This window comes from Chiloscyllium punctatum, chromosome 15 (assembly GCF_047496795.1).
Source record: "Chiloscyllium punctatum isolate Juve2018m chromosome 15, sChiPun1.3, whole genome shotgun sequence".
Taxonomy (NCBI): Eukaryota; Metazoa; Chordata; class Chondrichthyes; order Orectolobiformes; family Hemiscylliidae; genus Chiloscyllium; species Chiloscyllium punctatum.
The window spans coordinates 5470160-5485244 of NC_092753.1; the positions used below are offsets into that span (position 1 = coordinate 5470160).

At 41.5% G+C, this 15085-nt stretch overlaps 1 protein-coding gene across 7 annotated transcripts in view; it reads left to right on the forward strand.

The window, feature by feature from the left end:
* The window catches only part of LOC140486000 (integrator complex subunit 6-like), a 109590-nt gene that overhangs the window by 9969 nt on the left and 84536 nt on the right, over positions 1-15085 (forward strand). For 2 of the 7 annotated variants that reach the window (XR_011962494.1, XR_011962493.1), the window contains exons 1-3: positions 1947-2278; positions 2604-2681; positions 4342-4491. Coding sequence is in view for 4 of the 7 variants with exons in the window: in XM_072584514.1 (XP_072440615.1) it covers positions 2168-2278; positions 2604-2681; positions 4342-4491; positions 12359-12415 (396 nt within the window). In the remaining 3 variants the exon portion in view is untranslated. Of the gene's footprint in view, positions 1-1942; positions 2279-2603; positions 2682-4341; positions 4492-12358; positions 14057-15085 lie in introns of those variants that run through there. The other 5 variants (XM_072584514.1, XM_072584515.1, XR_011962495.1 and 2 more) reach the window with 5 other exon arrangements.

Genomic DNA, 15085 nt, shown 5'->3' on the forward strand with positions numbered 1-15085 from the left:
TGAATTATTGCCATGCAGAAACAAAGGCGGCAATGGTTGTGAGTTGAAGTTGTCTGTACTTGGTCTCGAGTCTGAAAACAGATAGAGCACTTCAATGAAAGTGTTTGACCGTGCTTCAAAGGGTGTCCTGGCAAACAGTTATCACCCATTCCCCCAATACCAAAACCATTGTCTAGTCATCATTATATTGCTGTTTGTGTAATCTTGCACTGATCTACATTTTTTACATTATTAAGGTTCAAAAAAAGACTTAATCAGTTGCATAGTTCTTTGGGGGCATCCAATGTTCGTGAAATTGAGTTTACCAGTACAAACAAAGTGAGGACTGCAGATACTAGAGAGCAGAGAGTCTGGTGCTGGAAAAGCATAGCTGCTCAGGCAGCATCCAAGGAGCAGGAGAATTGATGGTTTGGACATAAGCCCTTCATCAGGAATGTGGCTTGTGGGCTAAGAGGGCTGAAACATAAATGGGTGGGGCTGGAAGGTCGTTGAGAGTGGGACAGGTAGATGAAGATGGGGGTGAAGATGATAGGTTGGAGAGTAGGGTGGAGCAGATAGGTGGGAAGGAAGATGAACAGGAATGCCAGATCATGGTGCTGAGTTGGAAGGTTGGATCTGGGATAAGGTGGGGGGAGGGGAAATGTGAAACCCACATTGATCCGGTGTGGTTGGAGGATCCCAAGGCAGAAGATGAGACGTTCTTCCTCCAGGTGGCAGGTGGTTCGGGTTTGCTGATGGAGGTGGCTCAGGACCTGCATGTTTTTGGGGGGGTGGCAGCGAAAGTTCAAGTGTTCAACCATGGGGCGGTGGGGTTGCTTCTCCAGAGAGAACATCTCCGGGACACAAGCAACCCCACCGCCCTGTGGTCGAACACTTTAACATTGCACTCTCAGCTACCTTGCCCCCAACCCTAACCCATTTACCTCTCAGCCCCCAACCCTCATTCCTGATGAAGAGCTAAGTGTCATTTCTTCTGCTCCTCAGATGCTGCCTGACCTGCTGTGATTCTCCAGCTTTACCAGCGCAAACGTTCATTCAATTAAACATAAAATCTCGTTCTCCCACCCATAGCCACTTCTTGAGTTATTTGCTATCATTTGTCTTCCTGTGCAAAGACTGCTTTAGATTCTTGTCCTGTCTGACGCCAAGGGAAGTGAATGGCCCCACACCCAGTACGCACGCGCGGGGCATGGAACCGGAGTCGGCCTTTGAAAAAGGCCGCGCCTGCGCAGGCGGAACGCATGACGTGTCGGTCCCCCGGCGCGAGCCTGCGCAGCAAGGGGCACCGCGCGGGCGGGGGTGGGGGCAGGGACCGTATGCAGATAATGGACGCGGCCGCCGACCAATAGGGTCGGGCTAAAGGTGGGGTGGGTGGGGCGAGACGCCACGTGACCCGTCGCGTCGCGTCTCGTGCCGCGAGGAGGGTGGGAGTTATAAGCAGAAGGAAAGTTGTGCGGAGCGGCATTTGAGAGAGAGAGGGGCAGGCGGAGGAGGAGGGACGGAGCGGGGAAGGAGAGGGAGAGAGCTGTGTGCTCGGCAGCGGCCCGACAGCTCCGGGCTGGACAGACAGGAAGGACGGGGGGGGAGGGTGGAAAAAAAAATACTCAACAAAACAGGAACCAAGGGCGGTGGGAGAGAGAAGAAAAAACAGACAAACACAAAGGGGGCAGAGATCCTCACACCCTCCTTTACATCCCCCCCCCTCCCCGACCATCCAAAACAAAACCTTTTTTCATCCAGGGGTGGGGGAGAAGAGCAGAAATAATAAACCCCTCCTCCATTTACCCCCACCCTCCCCCTCCCTCCCTCCCTGTGTGCAGAAAGTTGGAGCACAGACACCCCGCTGAGTGCAGAGTTTACAGGCAGCCCCCCCCCCCCCCCAGCACCAACCCCCCCCCCCCAGCACCAACCCCCCCCCCCCCCCCCCCCCCCCAGCACCAACCCCAAGGCCGCTGCTTTTAGTCCTGTTTTTTTAAGGGAGGGGGGGCGGTAGTGGTGAGGGTAGGTTGGAGTTTGATTAACACACTCTACCCCCGGCCGGCCCCTGTGTGTGTGTGTCTGTCTCTCACACACAGTCAGTCAGTGAGTCACACCGCCTTACCCCCCCCCCCACACACACCCACCCACCCACACCCACACACACACACACACACACACAGACAGCACCATGCCCATCTTACTTTTTCTCATAGACACGTCCGCTTCCATGAGCCAGCGCACCCATCTGGGCACCACCTACCTGGACATAGCCAAAGGCGCGGTTGAGACCTTCATGAAGGTAATAAATACAAAAACAGGTCGAGCAGAAAGCGTGAGGTTGGGTTTGGTGGTGGTGGGGATTGGTTGGTGTTGGGTAGGGAAATGATGGCGTTGTTTGGGGGGGGGGGGGAGAGCTAGGCCTCAGGCTTTGACCCTGAATGAGATGCTAACTTGTGTTTTTTTCTCTCTTCCATCTTACTCCCCTGCCCCCCTCACCCCTGTCCCCCCTCAACCCCCTCCTGTCCCCCCTCAACCCCCTCTCCTCCCCCTCCCCCTTCACCCCCCTACCTCTCACCCCCCCTACCTCTCACCCCCCCTACCCCTCACCCCCTCCCTGTGAGCAGCTGCGGGCCCGAGATCCTGCCAGCCGTGGAGACAGGTACATGCTGGTGACATTCGATGACCCGCCGCACGGTATCAAGGTAAAACCAAAAAAAAATTAACCCTCGCCCGCACTCACTCCGGGCTCTTGTGGGGTTTTGTTTTCTTCCAAATTTGTGTATTTCAGAAGAGATTTCTCTCTCTTTCTGTTTGTCTCCCTCCCTCCCTCCCTCCCCCCAACCCCCTTTCACTCAGGCACCCTAGCTAAACATGGCCAAACATGCCCCTCCTGCCCAGGATGGTTTGGGGGAGGTGGAGAGATGTTTGCCCCCACCCAGGCGCACGCGCGCACACACACACACACACACACACAACTTCAGCATAAAAAGAACAGGGTAGAGTGGGGATGGATGCGGTTGATATGTTTGTGGAGGAACTCATTTGCAGAGTTTGAATTGACTTTGGAGTAAAGCTCAAGCGTAGTTGTGCATCTCCTTGATGAAAAATGTGTTGCTGAAAAAATGCAGCAGGTCAGGCAGTATCCAAGGAGCAGGGGAATTGACGTTTTGGGCATAAGGAAGAGGGACTCGGGGGAGGGGCATAGGGAATGCGATAGGTGGAAGGATGTTAAGGTGAGGGTGATAGGCCGGAGAGGTGCCTCATTTTCTCAAGGGTGTGTGGACTGTCTCGCCTCTTAAAGAGGGACAGCAGAGGGAAGTGGCTATCTTAAGATGTGCAGCCAGGCTTTCTCGAGGAAGGATAGTTTTAAGTTGCACACTTTTTGTTTTTAAAATGATTTATTTCAGTTTTTATGAGAGACAGAAGTTATTGCAGAAGTGGATGTTTGAGTTGCCATGGAGTATTCATTCTCCCAAGCGAAGCTGCACAGTGCTGACCTTGACAGGTGTTGAAAAGGGAGAGAGTGTGCTAGTAAGATGTTAGAGGTCTAGTGGGTGTTAAATGAAAAGGTTTGGTGGGGGGGTGGTGGAGGGAGGACAAGGGCAAGAGTGATGTCTATATTCCTAGTGTTTATGGCTTTGACAGCTGAAGACTTGATGGGCCAGCTTGTGCTCCCTGCCTGTCATTTTGTGTGTAGTTAACCTGTTTCTAGATAATTGGGAAAACTAAAAGATGCAGACAATATAGCGTTTTGACTAATGTGTTATGGAAGAGATAGGCACACCTCAAACTGACACTACTGAGTTTGTATTTTGGTCATGTTGCTTTGACATTTTATTATTTGGGCAAAGGGGGTGGGTTGGTAAAAGCTACTTTAGAATGAAAAGAGGGAAAGCTGGAGTGCCATAGCTGTGATGCATTTGGTTTACCATTGTGGTCAGTTTAAAAAGTGGTAAAAACTTTGTATGGAACCTCACTATAAGGCCATTAGAATTGAGGACATTTGGGTAAATGGTGAGGAAAATACTCAATGTTTTTCAAATAAATCCTGATACAGACCATGCTTCATAATGGCAAACCCAAACTTGGGCAGTGTCTGTATGGCTGTATCACAATTGAAGAGTCTGTGTTTGGGCAAGGGAGAAGAGATTGGATGGAAAAGGAAAGCAAGTTCAAAATTAGTCTATTATAAAATGAGACTTATATTGAAGTTGTGAAGGTACTAATCTTTCAAATGTCTATTTTTTGTGTCTGTTATCCTGCTACAATGTCCTGCGAAAAATGACTTCCTGAAACTTTGTGATGAAAAACTTGGAAACGTTCTGAACAGAGAAAGCATCACTGAAATATTTTATTTTTCAGGCTGGCTGGAAGGAAAACCATGCAACCTTCATGAACGAATTGAAAAATCTTCAAGCTGTAGGACTATCAACTCTTGGCCAGTCTTTAAGGACATCCTTTGATTTATTAAATTTAAATAGATTAGTTACTGGAATAGACAACTATGGGCAGGTATGTTTAACACAAGCAAAACTATCTAATCATTCAACGCAGAAAAAAAGTAAATCCTCTACTCATGTAGATGCAATAAAAATTACCTATAATCATTCCTTTGCCACTTGTCAACACAGGAAGCCACATGGATGGAGTTGAGAATAAAATCACATCATAGTTACGTAGCTCAGCAATTTGGAAAATATATGCTTCAACATAGGAGAGACTACTTGGGTCACTAAATGGATGTTTGCATTGGTGGGCTGATTTCTTTGTGATATAAACAGGAGAGATGGTGAAGAATCGTGACTCAAACATCCATCGGGATGGGTGATGCAACATTTCACGAGGAGCAGTGGGCCATTGGTCATAGAATCATTGGCATACCTAACACAGAAGAATGCAATTCATTCTATTGTGCCCATATTGACCAAACAGAAGCTATTTTGCCTCTTTCCACTTTAAATTTTCTGATCTGTGGCCTTGTAAATTATTCACATGCGTATTCACAGACCAGATTGCATCAAAAATCCTCTCTCAACTTCCCTGTGCTGCTTTGACCAATTATTTTGATGATTTGAGGGTATTCCTGCACATCTCTTGGACCTCATCCATTATAGCTCCTGGCACATCAGCAAGTTTTTTCCAGCAAGGCTACCAGAGATCAGTACAATCCTTCATTCAATCTCTGGTATGTCCTGGGTTGTAGGTTGTACACAGCATCAGTGCCTCCAAGTTTGGAGTCAGTCTTCCCATTGATATTACCATGCAACAGCGTCAAATAGACATGAGTTGAGTGAATGTGTATTTAGTCTTGGTGATCTGGTTCCCATTTCACCAGCTAAATAGTCTGTTGATAGTTGCTGTTGCAGCATGTGCATTAATCATGGATACTTGGTAATGTTACTGAAGGCAGTGAGTAGTAGCAGAAGTATACCCAGATACCAAGTCTTCAAACAAAAAACCTGGAAAGCAAAACTTTTTCCAAGTTGAATGGAGAAGTGAGAAAATTTGCTTGAAATTGTCTGTCTTAAATGTTGATGATTCTTCTAGACACGACTGAAATTTGAAGCTTCATTTAAAATTTTGAATTCACATTCTGAAATGTGTTAATGGAATAATTAAAAAAATTATTCCATGTGACTATTCATGGTTATGATACCATGTTCTTCAACTTTTACTTCTGTGCATGCATGCTATCCCAATTTCTTAACTTTTCAGTCTCCAAAGTGAGATATATGGTGACGGTAACACAATACAGTTTAGCACAGGTACAGGCCCTTTGGCCCCTGAAGTCTGCACTGGATCTATTCCTTATTTAGACCCGCAACATGTTGCTCTCATGCAGTTTCTATCCCTCTGTTTGCCAAGATCACTCAAGCTATACTGCGGTCGATCAGTGCATTAGTTTAGTGGAACAGGTAGTTGGTTTTTGTGTATATTGCCCTCTGCTGATCTGCATCTGATGGCAATGACGGGCATTTCTAACCAAAGAGCACAAATATTTTAAGACGATAACTGAAACCACTGTCTGTCTTTGATGCGTTGATCTCGACAGTTGGTAAGATTTGTTTGTATGTGTGTTTAAATATCCAGCTATTTCTACTTTGAGTTTTTATAAGGCTTGCTTGTGTCAATCACTGCAGTTGATTTGGGTTAATGAAAGACATGCCTTACGTATATTCCTATGCTCAAATCAACAATGCCAATAATGCTTGATCACCATTTAGTGTTTTTCATTGCAGCTTGAAAGATGCTAACTTTTTTGGTTCACCCTGGCTTAGTTATCAGGCACTCACGGGAAAGATATAATCTTATAAAGTACGCAGTTCTCTTAATCACAAGATCAAATCCAGTACAGATCTATGTCTCCGGTCCAAGTGACCTAATAGATTTATCTTGTTTTTCATCCTGCTTTGACTTTGTTTAAACATTCCTCTTAAAAACAAGAATGGGAGGCAAAAGTTTAAAGTACTCCCTTATTTATGAATAACATTACAGAACGTTGACCTGAATGTTGTTATGCAGTAATATCTTAGATGGGGTTGAGTTTATAGTTAAGCAAAATACTTAATTTTATAGCACTGAGTAAGACCCATCCATTTCCAAAAGTGATGGGACAGACTTAGAGATTTTTAATCCTCCATAAGTGAGTTTGGAAAAAAATGAAATAAAATATTTCCCTTCACTTGGGTCAAAATAAATTATTCGTCTCATGGCGCTCCTGAGTTGTGAACTGTTCGACCTTCTGCTTTTCCAAGTCTCGAACTGGCTCCATCATAACTGATAGCTTAGAAGGACTTTTCAATTGAGCACAAATCTATTTTTTTTATTTTTAATCCATCCACTGACCCTAAAAACCTGGAACAAGGTGAGTTTTGCAAGTCTCCTGCTCCCTAACGTGCTGCTTTGCCTGCATTATTAGCGTTGTGATATTAAATTGAAGCAATCCTTGTAACAGTGATATGGCATTAATCCCCCAGAATGTCTAGATGGCACAGAAGGGCATTTTTGTTCAAAGCTTGCAAACGTGAATAAGGTTTTATTTTGTTTTATCAGGGCTGTTTAATTGAGTTTATTTTCATGTCACTGGCTTCTTTTCACACATCTTGAAGTGAATTGAGCCATATTCGAATCTGAGTAACTTTAAAAGGCTGCATACTGGGCTTGATTTTTTGTCTGTTCTTTTTCTTCCTGCAATGTTATTCTTATACCTTGTTTCAGTGTCCTCTATTTCCTTGTCTAAGTAAGCATTTTAAATTCCAGACTGTACATGTGAGTTTACCTTTTTCTCAGCAAAGTTTGTTTTCAACCTGCACTTGCCCCTGCATACTTACACAGATTTTAAATGTAATCATAAACTAATGAGTAATTTGGACTCCATGCCTGCCTGTGATTCAGCTAGCTAGTAAATTAACCAAAAGCAAAAACATGTTGCTGGAAAAGCTCAGCAGGTTTGCCAGCATCTGTGAAGAGACATCAGAATTAACATTTGAGGTCTGGTGACCCTTTCTCAGACCTGAAATGTTGACTCTGATTTCTCTTCACAGTTGCTGCCAGACCTGCTGAGCTTTTACAGAAACCTCTTTTTGATTGTGATTTACAGCACCTGCAGTTCTTTTGGTTTTTATTTAGAAAATAAACCAAGTTTACCTTTTGGGCAAGTTTTGTAAAATTAATGGTTACATGTGGGAAGGTGTAAAATACTCCTGCATCAGTGCCATGAATGATCGACGTTGCTTCCTTGTTACCTTTTGAAGACGTAGGAGCTACATGCCTGTAGATGAAATGGGATGCCTCTGTAGTGATGGTGAGTAAAGGTAATGTGATCATATTTGTCTACAATATGACAAAGCTTTCAGTTTGCACTGTTCAAGAGTGATAAATTATTTAATAACATTTTGATGAAGTGAATGTGAGCAGGGATATAAATATGGACTCTCTTTCAAGGCATAGGCCCATCTATGAGTCCAAACTCACGAATGACTGAATTTTGGGATTCTGGGCATATTCACTTTTAAATGTGTGTTCACTGTTCATGGTCTTCAGCCCTCTAATTTAAAGCAGTTGCAACTTAATATCTAGTAAATAAATGTTCAGTGCATTTAAATAATTTCTGTTCCACTTGGGTATGAGGAGCAAATAGAGCAATAGAATCATAAATTACAGAAACTGTTGTATTTAGTTTTGTTCTGCCGCACCTTTGTGTTGGCAAGCTTAATGAGGAAATTTATTTTGAAATAGGGTTGATTTGATGGTTTATCAAATATATCCAAAGTGCAAATCAGGATCCAAATTTGGATCCTTGGTTTAACTGACCTTTGCCCAGGAAACAGTAGGGATTATGTTCTGAGTGCATTTATGAGTTGTAGTTTGGACTTTGATTCCCCCCACATTGGAATGATCTGCTTCTGCTCAAACATCAGTAATTATCGTGGTATAATTATTGTCTGTTGCTTTTGCATTGTCCTGAAGGACAACGACCGTGTAAACCTGACCTCCCATCCCACCCCTCCCCCACCCTGTGCTGATGTAAGTGTCATGGGTACTAAGTTGCATGATAAGTTTCCCAGGTTTGACCTCAGTCTCTGCTTTACTGGTTTTGGAGGATGTGCAGACTGCAGATGCTAGAGAGCAGAAAAGGGTGGTGCTGGAACAGCACAGTTGATTGGTTACAATGTTTTGCTTAAATACAAGGGAGGGAAATGTTCAGCTGGGGCACTTGTATCTATTGTTATCCATCCATGTGAAATGTCTGTGTGGAACTGGCTAGGGTAAGATATGAAACTGCTGATGCTCTCTGTTAAAGTTGAGAGCTGAAAAGGCAGCAGTTTTGACATTGATTCCTTCTTGAGGGCAACTCTTCGAGAGGGGCAATGAAAATTAAAATTTTTTTGTTAGCTTGACTTTCTTCCCCCAGCAATTTAAAACAAACCGATTTAACTCGGTAGAAATTTGTCATTGCCCTTAAATCAAAGTTTGGAAAAGCTCAGATATGACATCAAAGCAGGTGGTCCAGTCTTCTGTACAAGCAACTTGGGTCTTTAATTCCAATTTCCTTTTCCTCCTCTTTGCTTCGGTGCGGAAATTATTTGACCTGATGCTACATTTTGAAAAATGTTAATCACCGTTGGAGTAAAAACACTCAGTAAAAGGTCCATTCAAGTTGTGCTATTACAAATTGTCCCAGCCTTGACTTCGTTATTGTTGTATTGTGATAAGAAACCTAATTTTAACTTGAATCATTGTGCTCAGGTGTCAGGAATCAAAACATGCATCCAGTGCCATAAATGACGATACAACTCATTGCCTAACGACGCTGTTTAAACTCTGACTGTTGGAACCTTTAAGGCAGGAAAACCTTGTTTTTCTTTCCCCATCAGGAAAATATACTGACCATTTTAAAAAAAAAATGAAGTGATGGGCATAAAATGACAACTGACAGAAATTTCTGTTAAAATACATGTCCTTGTTGATCAGGTTGAGCTGAGATGCCATGTGGTCTGCAACACTATGCTGCAGGTGGATAATACTGGATTAGTGGTGCTGGAAGAGCACAGCAGTTCAGGCAGCATCCAACGAGCAGCGAAATCAACGTTTCGGGCAAAAGCCCTTCCTGATGAAGGGCTTTTGCCCGAAACGTTGATTTCGCTGCTCGTTGGATGCTGCCTGAACTGCTGTGCTCTTCCAGCACCACTAATCCAGTATTTGATTTTCAGCATCTGCAGTCATTGTTTTTACCTTGCAGGTGGATAATGGCTATTAGGTGAGTTTTCTTGGCGAAGTACATGTTTTGAGCAAATAAGGCATGGGAATTTTCTCTTGCAATTCTGAGTTCATAATGTGGCCTCAGTGTGCCTCAAGGTGTGAAAACTGTTTCATGGTGTATCTTTAAGTTCTCCGTGAGTACCTATGTCCAGTTTTCCCTGTACTAAGTTGATTGAAAATTGACTTTAAACTGGTGAAGCAGATTTTTCCTAATCTCTGGTAGCTGGAAAATCTCCTTGATTCATTTGAATGTCAAGGATATTTTCAAAATTTTAGATTTCCACTTCAGCTCATAGATGTCTACATTTTACATAACCCTAAAACTTTTGTGAAACCACTATAATTGAATATTAAAAAGTAGGGACATGATTAAACACTGCAGCAAAGAAGGGATACCAACTTAAAATGTTTAGATTCTCAATAAACTTAAATGTGTTCCTGAATTTGCCAGTGCACTAAGACAGCAACTTATTTTGTCTTACTTTTCTCATTAATGCAACATTAGTGTTTAGTTATGCATGTCACTTTTCAGTGCTTTGTAGGTTATTCAAATGATTTTACTAACCTGATGTTTCTCTAGTATATGTTATTGTTCGTAATACAAGTAATAGCCCACTATTTGCATAAACCAGAATTTCATGACTAGTCAGGCTTCAAATTGACCGAACTAGTTTAAATCTAAGACTTACAAATGGATTTTTGAATGCCATTTTTCAGTTGAATCATACCATTGTTGGACAAAACAATGTATTCAGACCGCCTCTGTTAATAGAATACTCTAGTAGTAATTTGAACTCACTGTCATGACATGATACAAATAAATGACTGCAACCAGACTCTGGCTAGAAGGTGGGTATAGCAATGAGGTTACATAACATAATTGCCTTTTGCAGCTCTGCTGTGCTATCATAAGGAATTCAGTGTGCAGTTGTAGTATCTCTTGACAATGAGAATAAGTCAGAATCAAAATGTATTTCTTGCAGTTTAAATGGCCAAAGGCTATGATTGTCACGTATGGTAAAAGAAATAGGGGAAGGTCATTCAGCCTTCAAAGCCTGTCCCACCATTTAATAAGACCATGGCTAAACTATCTCAGGCTTCAATTCTTGTGTCATGATGTGGAGAAGCTGGTGTTGGACTGGGGTGGGCAATGTTAAAAATCAGACAACAATGGGTTATAGTCAAACAGGTTTATTTGGAAGCACTAGCTTTTGGAGCACTGCTCTTGCATCAGCGACCTGAAGAAGAAGCAGCGTTCTGAAAGCTGGTGTTTCCGAATAAACCCTATGAACTCTAACCTGATGTTATGTGCTTTTTAACTTTGTCCTCTTATGTCAACTTAGAATAGCTGTCAACTCCCTAATCTTTCAAAAATCTACCTACCACTTGCAATTAATTTGTGATCTAGCCTCCACAACTGTCCGGAGTAGAGAATTCCAGGCATTCACTACCTTGTAGAGGGAAATAAGATTCTTTCACACTGCAGTTTTAAGTGAGTATCCCCTTATTCTGTATGTTCCCCAGTGAGATTCTCTCTCTAGTGGCAACAGTTTATCAAATCTACTTTGTCAAGCCCCCTAATCTTGTGTATTTCAATAAAAGAACACAACATTCTTGTAAGCTCCAATGAATAAATATGTTAAAGTAATGTTGATAAGTCAACCCCTTCATCAAAGGAATCTGCCTAGTGAATTTCTTCAACTGCTGATATATCCCTTCTTAAATACAAGAATCAGTACAGTACACAGTACTCCAGGTGCAGCCTCACCAATACTTGTGCTAAGACTTGGTTATTTTTAAACACCAACCCCTTGTAATAGAGGCCAAAATTTCAATTGCCGCTTGATTACTTTCTGCACCAGCATGGTTATGTTTGTTGTACGATAACATTCAGGTCCCCTTGCACTGCATTTTTGGACTCTGTCCATTTAAATAATGGCCTTTGTTTTTATCAAAGTGCATGATCTCACATTTTACATTGGAGCCCATTTGTCAATTGTTTGCCCACTCGCTCAACCTATTTATTACCCCTTGCAGATTGCTCATGTCCTCATCAAAACATGCCCACCAAAGTATTTTGTATCTGCAGCAAAGTCAGATAAATTTCTGCTGTCTCCAAGTAATTAATGTAGATTGCAAATAATTGAAGCCCTAGGACTGATCTTGGCATTCCATTTGCTCGAACTTTCTGGCTTGAAATGACAAATTAATTATGACTTTTCTGTATCTTAACCAGTTCTCAATCCATGCTAATATATTGTCTCTAATATTCCAAGCTCCAACTTTGTGCAATAAACTTTGTGCGACCTTATTGAATGTTGCTAGAAATCAAATGACTTGCATCAACTGATTCCCCTTTCCTGTGAAACATGATTCCCTTTCACAAAACCACATTGAATTTTGCATGACACTCTTTGAGCTATCCTTAATAATTGACTGTAGCATTTTCCCAATGGCAGATAATCTATACTTCGCTATGTATTGTCTCCATTCCTGAAGAGGGTTGGCAGATCAGTGGTTTTTGAATCTACTGAAACCAACCCAAAATCTGGTTAGTTCTGTAATATTTTGATGAGTGCCTCTACTTCCTAGTTTCTCAAATGTTTTCTCTCTTTAGAGACAGTTACAAGATCTTTCCTCCATCTTTGGAATGTTTGTTGAACCTTCACCATGAAGACTGATGAAGAATATTGGTTTAAATTTTATGCAATTTCCCTGTGATTAATTTCGCAGTTGGATCGTCCAAAATCCTCTTGTTCCAGCTCCTTTCTTTTTGCATACCTGTAGAAGCTTTTGCTGTTTGTTTTTGTATTTCTTGTCAATTTACTTAATCCGTTTTCTCCCTCATTAGCAATTTAGTTTGGCTGGTTCTTCTGGCCAATTGCTAGTTTTAACCGTTTTGTATGACTTCTTTTGAATTGAATGCCTTCCATGACAATCTTTGTTAATCACAGTTTATCCTTATCACTTCTTTCTTTGTTTTTAACTGGAATAGAGTTTTGGTGAACATTCTGAAATATATGTTTAACTTTGAAGAATTGCCTTGGTTAAATGTTCCTGTTACTAAATGGTGTCTTTACCCAAGGCATACTTTGTCAGCCAGCAACGCGACATAGGATTTCCTGATGGATCCAAGTTTGTTTTTCAGTTAAGCTCCTCATTACAGAGCACCAAATGTCTTTCCCTCTCTCTCTTCTCTCCTTCCTTTCCCCCCCCCCCCCACCCCAAAAAGATGGAACACAGCAAAACGCATCTTTAAAATTCAGTATTTTTATAATCTCAAAGGCAATAAAGTACAGCAAAAGTTTAATTCACAAAATGCACCATACATACCAGCAAAAATGTGTTCAAAATTGTCACGATAACAAAACTAAATTACTGAATTCCCATTCCTGAAATGTTTATGCTTGTCGAACTTTTTCTTTCTGAAAAGTAAGTTGCTCACTGTTCATGGGAACTTCTGAAAAATTGTACCTTAGATTTTTCTAATCAACCTGTTTAGAGACGCTATTATGCTCTCTAGAACTTGAACCTGGATCTCATGACCTTGGGATAGAGACACTAATACTGTGCCACAAGAGGACCCTATCTCTCCTTTTTTTTCAAACTTTGATTTTTGTATGTTCAATCATGTTAAAGCCATGTTTTCTTATCGCAATTCTGCCCTGAAGGTTGGGAGTTATTTGGAATAGTGATTGGGTGATCAGATCAGGAAGAAATAAATCTTTGTCTGGCAATGAATATATTGTGAAATGCCTGGTTATATTGGTGTTTTACAACTTAAGTTTTTGACACCCCATAAGATTCTTTCCTCCTGAAGGGACTTGATGGGCTAAATGGCCTCCTGATCCCTGGTTTGATTTTTTTTTTGGTTGGGTCCATTATGAGCGGAGATAAGAACTACCTAGGTGAGTTTTCATTGCTTTCTGACTTTTATCCAAATGGTTTTGCTAGATAGATGATAACAGGTTATTTGCCCACCACAGAAGACAGATTTTTCATAGCTGGGCCCAAAGCTGGTTTAATTAAATACCTTGCAAGTATTCACCCAGTAGTAACTGAAAGTAGGTTTTGGTTTTGGCTCTTTTTTGATCCATTTCTCCCACCCTGAGTTGGCAATTGAGAGTTCATTGCGAAATCTGACTTTTACTCTGTTGGATTGGTCAACTCTGTCCAAACCAAGAATCTAATCAGTCAGGGGCCTTGTTTTGCAACATACCAATATTACCATGCATTTACGCAGTAAGTCATTTAGGGAGCCAGTAATTCAAAGCTTTTACTATTTTAAAATGCAAGTTCTAATCATGAAGATATTCTTGACTTCGTGTATTTAGAAATCTGAGTCTATAATCTCAAATATCATGTTGATTTAAATTATTAGAAACTACTTTTAGATAGAACACTTCATATGCATTGCAGCACCTGAAGTATCATTAGAATTGTGTTGCCTGATACAGCCCCCAAATTGTCATGACTGAAATAATCATTTACTTTCTGAAGAAGGGTCACTGGACCCGAAACATTAACTGCTTTCTCTCCATTGATACTGCCAGACCTGCTGAGGTTTTCCAGCATTTTATGATTTGTTAATGATTTACTGTGTTGTATGTGTTGTGGATAAGGGCAGCATGTTGGCTGTGAAAACTGAGAGTTAAGACATTTAAAGTAGAAAAATGTGCTTTTGTCCCAATCTATGTTTATCCTCCAGATGAGTCCCCTGATATTTCATTTCCTTCCGTTCTTATGTTCCTTTGTCCCTCATGCACTTGTCGAGTTTCACCAAAGTTATTTGCTGTAACTACTCCTTAAACAGTTGTTACCTTTGAAATACACTGGTTGAAGATATTTAGAATATTGATTGGCATATGGATCATTGTTACCTCATTCCAATCGAAGTACCTAACCAATTGTGCCCTACAAGTATAGATGTTAGAGCATCAACTATTGGCAATTAACATCCCCATAATGCAAGAGACCCATACGTCTCATTGAACAGTGAGGTGAAGATTGGCGGCATAGAAATAGTGTAGATGTGTACACTACTTTCAAGGAAATAATAATGGATTAATTGGGCATAATGACGCATTGATCTCTGCACTTAAATGTGAGGTCATCTGTTTTAGATCATAGAACTGAAAATCTGAGTTTTTCACCATGTTAAAATTATAAACGGTGGAAATCCAGAGATCTGGGGTTCATGTGTGCCAATCACTAAAGTCAATCAGCTTAAACAACATCAAACGGATATAGTGATGAACTTCATCAATCAAAGGTTAGAATATGTAAAATATAAATTGAAGCAAGGTAGGTGCATATAAAGTCAGTGTATTGCTGCAGCTTTGCA